The sequence below is a fragment of the Ochlerotatus camptorhynchus genome, unplaced genomic scaffold, assembly GCF_037179485.1.
Source record: "Ochlerotatus camptorhynchus isolate MF236.1 unplaced genomic scaffold, CSIRO-AGI_Acam_v1.1 ptg000330l, whole genome shotgun sequence".
Taxonomy (NCBI): Eukaryota; Metazoa; Arthropoda; class Insecta; order Diptera; family Culicidae; genus Ochlerotatus; species Ochlerotatus camptorhynchus.
Genome location: NW_027040818.1, coordinates 3,165,811 through 3,181,308, shown reverse-complemented (window position 1 = coordinate 3,181,308; position 15,498 = coordinate 3,165,811). Strand labels below are relative to the sequence as shown.

The 15,498-nt window shown below is 40.3% G+C and overlaps 1 protein-coding gene across 1 annotated transcript in view; it reads left to right on the top strand.

The window, feature by feature from the left end:
• Positions 1 to 15,498, top strand: part of Dgk (diacyl glycerol kinase 1) — a 440,989-nt gene that overhangs the window by 373,089 nt on the left and 52,402 nt on the right. The window contains exons 10-11 of the mRNA XM_065230402.1: positions 2,182 to 2,306; positions 2,669 to 2,777. Of these exons, the coding sequence (XP_065086474.1) occupies positions 2,182 to 2,306; positions 2,669 to 2,777 (234 nt within the window). The remainder of the gene's footprint in view (positions 1 to 2,181; positions 2,307 to 2,668; positions 2,778 to 15,498) is intronic.

Genomic DNA, 15,498 nt, shown 5'->3' with positions numbered 1-15,498 from the left:
AAACAGTTGAGGTAATAGATAAATGATCAATTAAAAGAACTAAATGCTCTTCACATTTATTCCGTGCACTAGCGGTCCTACGTCAAGCTTCCGTTCGTGCCCCTAGGCACAGAGCCTTCTACTTTTTTAGAATTATTTAGCATTTCGGTATTTCCTAATTTTCTGAAGTGAAGTGGCTTCAAGACTTCAAAAAGTGATTTCAAAGTATCCTGAAGAGTTTTTTTTTATTTCGCTTATTCACTTCCAAATCAGTACTTCCCAAAAAAATCTCCATTTTACATATTGGTTTTAAAATCAATATATTTCACCGTGATTCTTTACTTCTCCCGAGTCATTCAGTGTTTTTCAAATATTTCATCATCAAATTTCATACATTTCTGAAGTGATTCTGTACACAAATTGAATTTAGAATTTCCTCAAGTGATCCAGTGCATAAAAAAGAAATTGGGAAATTGGGAAATTGGGCTCTTATACACACCGATTTAAGTGATTCCAAACTTTTCAGGTCTGATTCACATCCAATTCAAGTGATTTCAAACTTTTCAGGTTTGATTCACATCAAATTCAGGTGATTCTAAACTTTTCAGGTCTGATTCACATCCAATTCAAGTGATTTCAAACTTTTAAGCTCTGATTCACATCCAATTCAAGTGATTTCAAACTTTTCAGCTCTGATTCACATCAAATTCAGGGGATTTCAAACTTTTCAGGTCTGATTCACTTCAAATTCAAATCATACCAAACTTTTGTGTATAGAATCGCAACGACTTCACGAGATTCTAAACTTTTCAGGTCTGATTCTCCGTGGAGCGATATTATTCTTATGGCGGGTAAAATATATTTAATGATTTACTATTTTTCATAGTGATTTCAAACTTATCTACTAAGGATCAATAAATTTGAAATGATTTCTAGCTCGAAATTATTCAGTACTATCCATAGTGATATCTAACTTCTCTACCGTGAGCCATCACTTTCTGCAAAACTTTCCTAGTCTAATTAAGAGCTTTCTGAATGTTTACCACAATAATTTAACAGTGATACAGTGAATTTGTTCAAATTTTAGTGCAAATATAAACTTTTCTTGGGTGATGCTAAACTTTTTCAAGTGATGCAATATTCAAATGAGTATTGCAATACATTTCCACGCGAGTCGTCACTTATGCCGGGTAGTGTATACACTGCGTACGCCAGTGTGCGTGTTAAGGCCCAACTCCACAGGAAATTCCTCCCGGATGGCACGCTTAATTTTTCTGTGTTTCCCCAACACCAACGCTAGTGCATTATTCGGATCAAATCATACACTCGCACGTATTGAAGGCTGTCTCCCGCAGGTGACATATATATCTTCACTGCCTTTCCATCCGCATAATGGTGAATACATTTTCCATTTTGCTCTTGATGGAGGTAGGGTTAACTACCCCATTTCCGGCATATTAAGCACAACCCGCACTTAGTCTTTCTTAATCTAGCACAGTTTAACACCAAACGGAATGTTATTATTACTGATAGCTTTCAAATTTATTTGCCTTTCCGTACGTACCGTAAGATTTGATAAAGTGAAACCAATCGTTGAGATATTGTCAAAAATCCAACACTGCTTCTTGACGCCAAACTCGGCCTACGGATTCTAAACTCGGCCTACGGATTCTAAACTCGGCCTAACGCATTGAAACGCCAATGAATTTATTTCGGCCTATCGGATGAAGATAAAAATTGGTTCGGTCGGAGCACTTCTTTTGTTTTTGGAAATTATGGGTGCAAACCTTCATATCACGCGTTCTCATTGACTTCGTTCGGTAGCTTATTAACTAAAGTATCGTACCAAACGCATAATTGACTTGTTAACTCTGAAATTATGGATTTATTTAAAGTTTGCTGCTCCATAAGCCCAAAATGGGCGATTAGGCCGAAGTAGTTCTCTACCCTAATCATTAATAATCCTATCCCTGGACAAGTCACTCTAGCTCACTTTCTATTATTTTTGGAAAAGTTTCACAGTACACCTTTTTCACTCGGTCGGTGTACTCAAAAGCTTGAGAACCGCTGATTTATCACATTTCCGTCCTGAAAGCTAAGCATCCCGTCCGTTGCAAGCCTTTCTCTATCTCTCTCTCAACTTTTCAGCATTCATATTCCTCACATTATATTCCTGCTTTGTTTCTATTTCCCTCCTTGCAGTCATGTTCCGGTTATACGACACCGACGGCAACGGCGTCCTGGACACCGCCGAAACGGACGCCATCGTAAATCAAATGATGTCAGTGGCAGAGTATCTCGGCTGGGATGTGTCCGAACTGAGGCCGGTAAGTTCCTTTGCTTCATTCCAACAACCATCCGATCCTGGCGCGCCGTGCTTTGTTGTGTTAAATAGGATTTCTCCAGATATATATATGGGGAACTGGATGTCTTGTCCATTTCGGCGAGATTTCTCGCTAATGAAGGCGAAAATCTGCTCACTTCGTACGCACGCAGCCTCGACGACGACGAGGATGCTTCAGGATATTTTATGCACAGAAAGCTTCTCCGTTTTCCTCCTAATTAAGTTGTTTGTTCAGCCTCGGCTAATAAAGGATGGCATATTCCGGAGGGAATTTTCACGTTTCATTGTTATTTCTGTTTGCGCTCACATATTTATCCGATGCCATTATTTCGATTTTGATTTCAGATCCTGCAAGACATGATGACAGAAATTGATTACGACGGGGATGGATCCGTTTCGCTGGAGGAATGGCAACGGGGAGGACTGACCACCATACCGCTTCTGGTGTTGCTAGGTAGGTAACCATCGCTAGTTGAGGTGAATCAATTTGTGTTGGGATAAATTTGATCTATATTTCACGAGTATTCAGTGTCAGTGTCTAAACAGAGCCCAGTAATTGCAAAGATGCTTCAACTTCACTTCAGTCCATACAATTTCTTCAAGCCAATGAGAAGAGCTTACAAAAACGTTTAAAACCACCCATTCGATTAAACTAATCCCTCCGTAGACGCTTAAATATGCCAGCTCTCCTCTGCTGTTGCTGCTCTGATACAATCTGACAGAACATGTGTGTAAAGCAGAGGATAATTCAATCAATTATTGCAACCAGAACACTTTCACAAACACACATACACCCACACGATCTCACATAGTCCAGAGAAGCTGCTGCATTGGGTAGGTCTGGCTAATCTGCACTTAACATAATTGTATTCCCAACACGCCATTCACAAACAGAGGAAACCCCAAGGTATGTGCAATCGAGGGGAGTGTTGGGTCACTGCTGTAGATCAATCCATAACACAGAGATTCCACTGCCACTGAATTCCATCCGAACCGACGACGGAGCCTAAAACTCAGCACAGTCTGGTCCATCGGTTCCATCCTACCCAAATCACCCCATGATCGTCATTGAGCAAAGACGACGACGACGACGGTGACGGATCTAAACGGCGAACTGGATTGAATATGCAAACTGGAAGCTTTTTCGATTGAACAAACAAAATTTTCAAATTGCCGTGGATCAACTTTATCCCTCTCCTGTAAAGGCCATCAATCAGTGGCTGAGGAGGAGAGCAGGCTGCGGCTGGACCTCTGTCGGCGGAGCAGACTAGACTCTGGCTGTGTTGAGTGAATCTTCCTTCGGATCGGTCCGCTGCTGACAGTTTGCTAATACATAGTTTGCTTCCCATTATTCGTACCCGTCTCTATCGGTGCCATCATCATGCACGCACGGAAAGCTTTCGGGGGAGTCCATCGCCCCAATAATGGTGGATGGATTGTTTAATAAAGGCTAATAATGTTTGCTGGCAGATTTATCTTTGGGTTGGGAAATCCCTGGGCTTTTTGTGCGAGGCAGTAGATAATAGAATGATTCGTAATCCGTCATTATAGGTTAGCTTCAGAGGTTTCAAAGTTGAGGGGGGCTAAATTTCGAATGATCTGTTAAACAAATTTCAAAGTCCGGTATTTAAAATAATTGTTTGATATTCTTGAAATTGGGCGATTCCAGGCCCAACAGAAAAAACTAAATTTTTGACCCGATTTGCATGAAACTTTGCATCATTGTTTGTTATGGGCAATTATTCAAAGTTTTGCAAAAAAATCGACCATTTTGCATCTTGTATTTTTTTTTCAAATTGTGTCTTTCACATTTTTGAACAAATTGTAGCACGGAAACGTCTCTTCTGATCCAAATGACGTCTGAGATAAAATTAGTGGAAAATTAAACTTTTCCATTTAGCAATCAAATCTTCATATCAAACACTGTCGAATGCTTTTTTATGTCTAGAAGAGCAACTCCCGTTGAGCAGCCTTCAGATTTGTTAGAACGAATTGAATTGGTGATTCATAACAGTTGATGTGTAGTTGAATGCCCATGGCGAAATCCAAACTGCTCAACTGTAAAAATCGAGTTCGTATTGATGTGAAGCATCATTCTATTCAAAATTATTTTTTTCAGAAAGTTTACTTGCTTGTTATTGAGCAAACTTATTTGGACGGTATCTAGATATAAGCTTCAGCTGAGTTTCTATCCGGCTTCCAAATTTGAACAACTTTTGCTTTCTTTTTTTCATTTATCGGGAAACCCGAGCAAAGGATTATACCAAATTTATAACAAGTTCTGATACCCTGTTATCAAGATTTGATAACTGAACATGTTATCATTGTGGTTGAATAAATAGCCAACATATCACAAATTTTATCAAAATAATACTCCTTGGATATGATGATGATGGTCCCACCACTACAAAGGTTTGAGCTGGACGATTTATCTTTAAGATAATTAAATATGACATTTTAACCAGGTTGGCAAACAAAATCGAACTGGTTTCAGTTACAGGAATAAATTCCCTCTAGAGTTTACAGTTGCTTCACAGCGATATAAATGTGGAAAAGCTCAGGCGTCTACCTCTTAGTTCATCTTTTTGTCCACCTAAAATATTCATAAGTATTACAAGCAATCAAGAGTTAATGAACAATCAACAAAGCATCCTATTACACTAGCAACCCCGCAATCTGATGCTATCATAATTTTCAGCAATGTCAGGAATGCTCACGAACCCCCAACATTTGCCAGAAAACTTACTACTAACTCAAGGTATCTTCCAAATAAGCTTCAAAATTGCATTTTTTTTTTATCAAATGTTAAATTCAGTCCTCTATATCCATAATACGCGCGCGAGGCTCAAACCTTTGAAGACTACTATTTTTTTTTACTACTACTATCAAATCATATATCAAAAATCCATCATCACCATCGTGGCGAACAAAATAGTTTTTGCAGTGCTACAATAATTATTAAAAAGTCGTTATAACAGCTATCCATACAAAATAATCCGTTAAAAATAACTTCGTCAAGATACATAATTTCATCACACACTGCGTCCTAGCAAGAAGTACGGTCGACTTGTTTCGCGCTCCGTTGTTTTGGAAGTTTTTTCGGTATTCGCTTGATATAATTTATCAGTTTTTTCTCACTAAGTGACTCCTGGCATAATTCCCGGTAAATTGATCGAAAAGTGAGTTTTTTTTTAGTAGAAAGTGTCATTTTCGGAAAGATTAATCCGTGCTATTGGAAATTCGCAAACAAATTTGGGCATCATCGTTGCGTGGTCACGCATACGCGCTTACGCATACCCGCTCACGTATCATCATCATCGAGTGTGAGCACCCGTTTCTACATCTATATCGTTCATCATTCATCGTGCGCCTGTGTGCGCTGAGTGCCGCGCCTCGATCAAGTGCACCACAGCGAAGGTCATCCACGCTGCGCGTCGCTTCCCAGCCATCTGTGTAAACGCCTACACATATAACGCTCGGTGGTAGTAGTATAGGATTATCAGATAAGTTTTTGTTTTTTTCTTGTTTCTTTTACTCCCCTATTAGTTAAATTTTCATTTTGTATTTCTGTGTTTGTAGTGTTTTCTGTGTATTGTGTCTGTGCGTTCAGTGGGAGAGCGTTTTGCGCTCCCACTAGTTGAACAAAATGGATGTTTTGTCAGAAGACGACATGGATGACCATTCATCTCAGAAGAATGATGATGTCATCCCTGGTTCGTCATCTCAGTCTGTCGATGGGCAGGCTGAGAAAAGCACCAGATTGCGGGCCTACCCGAATGACTCGACTGGCCCATGGGTTGTCTATTTTCAGCCCAAAAACAAACCCTTGAATGTTGTTCAGATATCTGATGATCTGACAAAGCGATTCTCTGCCGTGACCGAAATAACGAAGGTTAGGCACAACAAACTTCGTGTGACCGTCGCTAACCTGAAACAGGCCAATGAAATTGCTGTTTCCCAATTTTTCACACTGGAATATAGGGTGTACATTCCAGCCTCTGATGTGGAGATCGAAGGCGTGGTCACTGAGGCGAGCCTGAACCCCGAGATACTGGAGAAGCAAGCGGTTGGCCGATTCAAGAACCCCTTGCTTCCTCCGGTAAAGATACTGGCCGTTCATAGAATGAAGTCAGTATCGCTCAGCGAGGGTAAAAAGAGTTTTACCCCCACAGACTCGTTTCGGGTGACCTTTTCTGGATCTGCCCTTCCTCAATACATCGAGCTGGGAAAACTTCGTCTTCCTGTGCGGTTGTTTGTACCTCGGGTCATGAACTGCCAGAATTGTAAGCGGTTGGGACATACGGCCTCCCACTGCGGCAACAAGGCACGCTGCTCCAAATGCGGGGAGAAGCATGAGGATGGCGCCTGCGCAGCTACTGCACCAAAATGCGTGTACTGCAACGGAACTCCTCCTCATGCTCTCTCGTCGTGCCCGGCGTACAAACAGCTCGGGGACAAAATGAAACGCTCCCTTAAGGAACGTTCCAGGCGGTCTTTTGCAGAAATGCTTAAGACAGCCACGCCATCGACCAATGACAAAAATCCCTTTTCTCTTTTGTCAGATGACGAGACTGACTCTGACTTGGCTGAGGAGGGAACTTCTTTCAGTTTTCCGGAAGGTTCTGCACGGAAACGAAAGCGCATCCGTTCGCGGATTGTTGCAAATAAAGAACCCCAAATCAGCTTGCCTAAATCAAGGAGTGGTGGAAAAAAGGAGACTTCTACTCCTCCTGGATTCCGCAGAACTGACTATACCCAGGATTTTCCACCACTTCCGGGGACATCCAAAACCCCTGATGCCCCAATTTTAAGAACAGAAACCCCTTCTTCATCTGGGTTGTTCTCATTTGATGACATTGTGGACGGTATTCTCAAATACCTCAACATTTCTGATCCTCTGAAAAGCATTGTCCTCACATTGCTTCCCACTGTGAAATCCTTCTTGAAGCAATTGACTTCAAAATGGCCCCTTCTTGCAGCTATCATCTCCTTCGATGGATAATTTTCCAAACGAGGTCGGGGATTTGATCACTGTTCTACAGTGGAATTGTCGAAGTCTTATTCCGAAATTAGATTCGTTCAAGTATTTAGTCCATAACAATAATTGCGATGCATTTGCCCTCTGTGAAACATGGCTCTCTTCAGAAATTGATCTCCCTTTTTATGATTTTAACATTATTCGATTGGATCGTGAGGATTCACGTGGAGGAGGGGTACTTTTGGGGATCAAAAAGTGCCATTCCTTCTATAGAGTGAATCTTCCCGAATTCCCCGGTATTGAAGTTGTCGCATGTCAGGCTACCATTAAAGGTAAGAGCCTTTGTATTGCTTCTGTATATATTGCTCCTAGAGTCTCTGTTAATCGCAAACAACTTTTCGACATATGTGCGGTACTTCCCGCTCCATGGTTGATCATGGGAGATTTTAACTCCCACGGTACAGGCTGGGGGGAACTGTACGATGATAACCGTTCTACTTTGATTTATGATCTCTGCGACAACTTCAACATGACAATCCTTAACAATGGAGAAGTAACACGTTTGGCTGGTCCATCCTCGAATGGTAGCAGATTAGACCTCACCTTTTGCTCCAATTCACTATCGTTGGATTGCACTTGGCATGTAATCCAGGATCCGCACGGTAGTGATCATTTGCCGATCAAAATTTCGATTGCCAGTGGGTTCAACTCGTCAGAATCCGTTAACGTCGCGTATGATCTAACCCGTAACATCGATTGGACTAAGTTCCAATCCACGATAGACGATACAGTATCGTCAGTGGAAGAGCTTCCGCCGTTGGAGGAATATAATTTCCTCTCTAATCTCATCGTCGACAGCGCACTTCAAGCTCAAACACGACCGGTGCCGCGATCGTCTATTCGTAAGAAAACACCATCGCTCTGGTGGGATCAACAATGCACGGAGGTTTACCGTAAAAAGTCCGACGCGTTTAAACTTTTTCGGAAACGCGGAACACGTGAGCATTTCAACGCATACACATCTCTTGAACGCGAACTCAAGAGCCTCATCAAGGCCAAAAAACGGGGTTACTGGCGGCAGTTTGTAGACGGATTGTCGCGCGAAACGTCTATGAATACGCTTTGGAGTACGGCGCGAAGAATGCGTAACCGGTCTACTAACAACGAAAGCGAGGAATGCTCGGATCAATGGATTCTTAAATTCGCGCGAAAAGTGTGTCCGGATTCCGTGCCGTCGCAGTTGATTCCTCACGAAACCGCGAATTCGGTAGACGAAATCAGTCAGCCTTTTTCAATGGTCGAACTTTCACTCGCTCTCCTTTCGTGTGGCAATTCTGCCCCGGGATCTGATAGAATCAAGTTCAACTTGCTGAAAAACCTTCCAGACGTCGCTAAGAGGCGCATGTTGAACTTGTACAATCAGTTCTTGGAGCTCAATATTGTTCCCGACGATTGGAGACGAGTGAGGGTGATAGCCATTAAAAAGCCTGATAAACCCGCGTCGGATCACAATTCGTATAGGCCCATCGCGATGCTGTCGTGTATTCGGAAATTGATGGAGAAAATGATCCTTTTTCGCCTCGACAAATGGGTTGAGACGAACCACCTTCTTTCAGATACTCAATTTGGTTTCCGTAGGGGTAAGGGAACGAACGACTGTCTCGCGTTGCTTTCCTCGGAAATTCAGTTGGCTTTTGCTAAGAAAGAGCAAATGGCTTCTGTGTTCTTGGATATCAAGGGGGCTTTTGATTCAGTATCCGTTGAAGTTCTTTCAGAGAAACTCCACGCTTGTGGATTGTCTCCATTAATGAATAATTTTTTGTACAATTTGCTGTCAGAAAAACATATGAGCTTTTCTCATGGAAACTCTACAGCTTTTCGATTTAGCTACATGGGTCTCCCCCAAGGCTCATGTTTAAGCCCCCTTTTGTACAATTTCTACGTTAGAGAAATTGACAATTGTCTTAGTGACAATTGCACGTTGAGACAACTTGCAGATGATGGCGTAGTGTCTATCACAGGGCCAAAAGAGGTTGACCTGCAAGGACCCTTACAGGATACCTTGGACAATTTGTCTACTTGGGCTATTCAGCTAGGTATCGAATTCTCCACGGAGAAAACTGAGTTGGTCGTTTTTTCTAGGAAGCATAGCCCAGCACAACCGAAGCTTCAACTTTTGGGTAAACCGATCACTCATTCCATGTCTTTTAAATATCTCGGGGTCTGGTTCGATTCCAAATGCACCTGGAGATCCCACATTGAGTATCTGAGACGAAAATGCCAACTAAGGATCAATTTCCTTCGATCAATTACCGGAACGTGGTGGGGAGCTCATCCGCAAGATCTTCTGACGTTGTACCGGACAACGATTTTATCGGTTTTAGAGTACGGTAGTTTTTGCTTCCAGTCGGCAGCTAAAACGCACATCATCAAGCTGGAACGGATCCAGTATCGTTGTCTTCGTATCGCGTTAGGATGCATGCACTCGACTCATACTATGAGTCTCGAAGTGCTGGCGGGCATGTTGCCACTATCCGTCCGTTTTTCAGAGTTATCTCTGAGGCTCCTCACCCGTTGCGAAGTAATGAACCCACTGGTGATTGCAAATTTTGAGAAGCTTCTGGAGCTAAATCCTCAAACATGTTTTATGACTTTGTACTACCTTTATTTAACACAGGATGTCAGCCCTTCAAGAAATATTTCCAATCGTGTAGTCTTCTCCGATTTCGGCAATTCAGTGAATTTTGATTTATCTATGACGCAGGAAATCCGCGGAATTCCAGAGCATCATCGTCCTATGATTGCTCCGTCATTATACGCTGCAAAGTTTGGCCATGTTGATTCTGCAAGAACGTTTTTCACAGATGGATCTCTAATAGAGGAGTCCGCTGGTTTTGGTGTATTTAATGAATTTCATAGCGCCTCTCGAAAACTTGAAGCTCCTTGTTCTGTGTATGTGGCTGAACTGGCAGCAATTCACTACACTTTGGAAACTATTGCTTCACTTCTTCCGCACCACTACTTTATTTTTACGGATAGTCTCAGTTCTGTCGAGGCTATCCGTTCCATTAGGCCGGTAAAGCACTTCTCTTATTTTCTCTTGAAAATACGAGAACTGCTTAGTGCTTTATCCGTGCGCTCTTTCATCATCACCTTCGCGTGGGTCCCTTCGCATTGCTCAATTTTGGGCAATGAGAAGGCGGATTCACTTGCGAAGGTGGGCGCTATGGAAGGCGACATTTATGATCGACAGATCGCCTATAGTGAATTTTTCTCTATTTATCGTCAGCAGTCGCTCGTTAGCTGGCAACATCAATGGAGTGAAGGGAGCTTGGGACGATGGCTACATTCAATTATCCCTAAGGTGTCGAAGTTTGCATGGTTCAAAGGGTTGGACTTGAGTCGAGACTTCATACGCGTGATGTCTCGTCTCATGTCCAATCACTATTGTCTAAACGCTCACTTGTTCCGTGTGGGGTTGGGAGACAGCAATCTCTGTGAATGTGGACAAGGTTACCAGGACGCTGATCACATCCTTTGGTCTTGTGTGGAGTATCGTGGAGTCAGATCACATTTTTATGATTCCCTTCGGGCTCGAGGTAGACAACCTAATGTTCCAGTTCGGGATATTTTGGCTAGACGCGATCTGGAGTTTATGAAACTCATATATGTTTACTTTAAGGATATTAACCTTAGATTGTAAGTTTGATTAACCTTGTGTTTAGTTTGTGTTTTGTACGTCTGGGGTTTTTTTTTTCAATGTTTGTTTTCAAGATGAATAGAAATAATTTCATGCTTTAGGATTAATTAAATAGTTATATCGTAAACCACATTTAAAACCTGCTTCTTCCCTTTTCCCATCCAAAAAATTGTAAATCTCCACTAACCTCGAGACGACCGCGAGTATTCGGTCCAGTTCCTTTAACTTTAAATATAAGACAGTAACAATGTATAACGCAAAGGATAACTCGGCTCTGTAAAGTTTATTCGATTGAGCCTGTACAAATACAGTAATTACAAAAAAAAAAAAAGATACATAATTTGTCAATTCATAAAAAAAAAATCACTGGATAACCGTTCAAAAGACAGTTTTAACGTGTGAAATGCAATGTCTCTTAAATTCTGCTAATGTTGTTGAACGTTTAATGTGTCTAGGCATCGAATTGAAAACATTTATTCCTTTGAAAAATAATGAATTCTGTGAAGCACAAGTCAAGAAATGTGGTGTTCTTATTTCATCCGCGTTTCTAGTATTAAATATATCTATGATAGTCACTTCCTCTTTCAATTCGATCACACAAATATCGAGGTAGCAAACCGCTAACTACTTTAAAAATGAACACCATAGTCAAATATACAATTCTTTGCTTCACCGACAACCATTGTACGGCGTCTAGCATCAAAGTTAAGGAAGTGAATCTATTACATCTCAAAATCAAACGCATTATTTTATTCTGCAAGCGCTGTAATCTCGATATTTGTGTTGCATTGGACAGAAATAAAATGGAAGGGCAAAAGTCTACAGCGTGCGTGACGAATTTTTGCAGTAAATTTCAAATAGTAATTTCTCATGCTTGTGCATCATGATTTAGATATATTTGGCAGCACTGGATAGCTTATACTGTTAGGTGTAAGATTTAAACAAACAATGTTGAGTAAACGTAAAGATGTCGAAACAAGAGAGCAATCTGTCAACCGTTGTCGCTTTGTTGCGCGCCGGAGTATGCATGAAAAAAATAATTCGGTCGGTAAATGTGTCTGAAAGAACAGTGTATAATATTAAAAAAGGCTTGGGAAAGTGATAAGACGGAGCACGTGCTCATACTGCTAATAAAGCACAGAAATGGCTTACGGAAAATATTTCGTAAATTTGGGAGGAAGAAATTTGGCCCCCAAGCAGTCCCGATATCAATCCGTTGGATTATTTTGTATAGGGCGTCGTCCAACGGGATACCAATAGAACCCCTCACACCACACTTAAGTCGCTAAAAGCTAAAATCAAGGCAGTGATGACATCTATGGATCGAAACATTTTAAAACGTGCATACTGCAGTTTCCGGAAGCGTCTAACTACAGTCGTCGAAAGGGAAGTCAATTTTTTTGAATAAATTTACTTACAACTTCCATATGTTGCGAAAGAAAATAAAGCGCACAAAATTCATTGCTAGAATAACTAACTGGTTTATTTTTTCTCAAATATGCCATTTACTGCAAAAATTCGTCACGCACCCTGTAGATGGGGAGAGATGATTGATTTGTATAGCTGTATTTTACTGGCAATAGTTAAATCGTTTTTCAATCGACATAGAATTCCATACTTCTTGGCAATTTTCTTGATGACATTGTCAATGTGAGAGTTGAACTTAAGTTTGTCATCAATAATCACGCCAAGATATTTAATATCCTGAACGCGATCAATAGTCTCATCATCAATTACAAAAGAGACGTTCTCATTTAATCGATTCCGCGAAATCACCATAAATTTAGTTTTACTTGTATTCAATTTTAACTGCTTACACTTCAACCATCTACTTAGATACTGCAAATCTTCATTCAAGTGTGAGACAGCAACTTCTAAATCCTTAGCTGCAATGAATAACACAGTATCATCTGCAAAAAGATTAATGTCGCAAAACCGTAAAACACGTCGCAAGTCATTAATATACATAATAAATAAAAGGGGCCCTAATACACTTCCCTGGGGCACTCCAAGGTTGTTCCCCAAGGGACTGGAAACAGAATCATTAAAAACAGTCCGTTGAGTTCTGTCAGACAAATAGCTTTCAAATCATTTATATGCAGTACTCGTAATTCCAAAGCGCTTGATTGTACTTAACAGTAAGGGCCTAGAAATTGTTTCAAAAGCGCGTTTCAGATCCAAAAAACAGCAACAATCGTATCCCGATTGTTCTGGTATCAACAAAGAGTTGCTATTCAAATACTCCAACAGCTGGCCTTTAACAACAAGTTCTAAGATTTTCTCTAAAGTGTGCAACATGTTGATGGGACGAAACTCTTCGGCTTTAATCGTTCCAGCAACTTACAACAACAATAGGAACCACTAAGGATTCCTTCCAAATTTGTGGTACATGTCCATTCTGCAACGATTTATTAATAAGGTCCAGAATGATGTGGCCAATGACATGAAAGCAATCTTGAATAACTCTAGCATTAACATTATCTACTCCAGCCGATTTTCCTAATGAAAAACAAATAACTCTAAGTTCATCTAATGTAATTGGGTGAAAAACTTCAAATCTGCAACTACTATTAACTGGCTGTTTTATTTCGTCAGGTTCATCGACCAATTCAATAGATTGATTAATCAATGAAACACTGTCTACGAAATAATCATTAAACTTAGATGCAATTACTTGTTCTGACTGTTCTAATGTGCCATTAAAAGTTATGGACCGTGGTTTGCAATTACTAGGTTTTAATAAAGATTTCAAAATTTTCCATAACTCTTTGCTGTTGTTTTGATGCTGATCAATCTTCCTTTGAACATATTCACAACGAGTTTTCTTTATCGATTGTGAATACTTATTACGCGCGATTGTGTACCTACTCCAATGATTGTCATTATTAGATCTACAAAACTTTTTGTACCATTTGTCTCTTTTCCGTTTAAGACGCAAAAGATCCAAATTGTACCAGCTGTTCGAGTTTTTCAAAGAAACAAACTTTTGCTCAACTAGTTGATTGGTACACGTTTTCAAAGCGTTATTAAGAACAGCTGTAGATTCATCTAAGTTACCGGCCGCGAATGGAAAATCCAGGCTTCTCTCAACAAGATTTGAAACAGCTTGCTTCGAATATTTCCTCCAGCACTTCAATTTTACAAAATTATCGTTATCGTTAACATGGTCTAAGACATTAATCACTAAAGTCTCATGATCGGTTATTTTCAAATCAGTATCCGTAACTGAACAAATGGAATCAAAATTGGAATAAACGTGGTCAATTAAAGTTCTACTGTGCCTGGAAATACGCGTATATTCATTTACCGTTTGCTTTAAATTAAATCACAAAAATAACTAATTTAGTTATCATTGAAAACAACAAATTGTGTGATCCATGCAATTTTTTCAACAAATTTCAAATAATTTTATCGATTCGGTATTAAAGGCTTACGCTGATAACTGGAATATGTTTGGCATTGTTTTTTTTTTTTTCTTGATATGCGAATAATATTTGAAACTTTGCATAATTTAATATTCTTTCATGATAAAAACTGATAACAAAATTAGTCAAGGTTGATAACTAAATTTGTTATGCAATAACAACTGAAAACAAAATTATATCAGGAATAACAATACTTGTTTTCAAGATGTTATCAGGTAGTTATTTTACTTTGCTTGGGAAGTATGCCAAATGGAAACATCTGTTAAATAATTTTACCATGAAAGACAAGGTACTCTGCAAATTTTTTTATGAGCATTAGAAAATTCCATAATCACCTGGAGTTTTCATATTTTAAAACTTTTTAGTTATTGATCTTACTTCGTCCAAATCAGTCCTCCAGGAATCATCAAAAATATTTTCCTGCCCCTCGCGCGCCGCTAGCACGCCTCTAATGTTGGGAATTGAAAATCTTTGACAGTGGTTTGCTTACACTTCTATAGAGAACAACTGATACAAGTTTGATCAAAGTAGTCGATCGCGTTCAAAAATGACGTCAAATGGAACTCGAAAGAAGAAAAAATATTGTGCACAAACACCTGGAAAATCCGGACTGGTCCAGTTCCAAGCTAGCTAAAGTGCTGAAGATGCCGAAAACAACAGTTTGTCGAGTGCTCAAAAGCCTACAAAGAAACCCTGAGTGTGGAAAGAAATCAGCGGACCTACGAAAAACCTGGATCCAGGGATCGCAGCAAAGGTGTTGAGGTGCGTTAAAGCCAACCCAGATCTTTCGATCCGAGGTGTGGCCAGAAGGTACAACGCCAACTTGCAAACGGTGCGGAATATCTTTACCAGGGAAGGATACAAGTCGTACAAAGCCAGTAAACATCCGATCCGGCACATGAAGTAGAATTCCATGGACAAAAAGCGTGCAAGGCTCTTGTACGACCGTGTTTTGACGAAACTTTGATCGATGACGAAACATACGTCAAACTCGATTTTAAGCAGCTTCATGGTCAAAAGTTTTACATCGCGACTGGACGTGGGGATGTGCCGGGAAGATTCAAGTTCATGT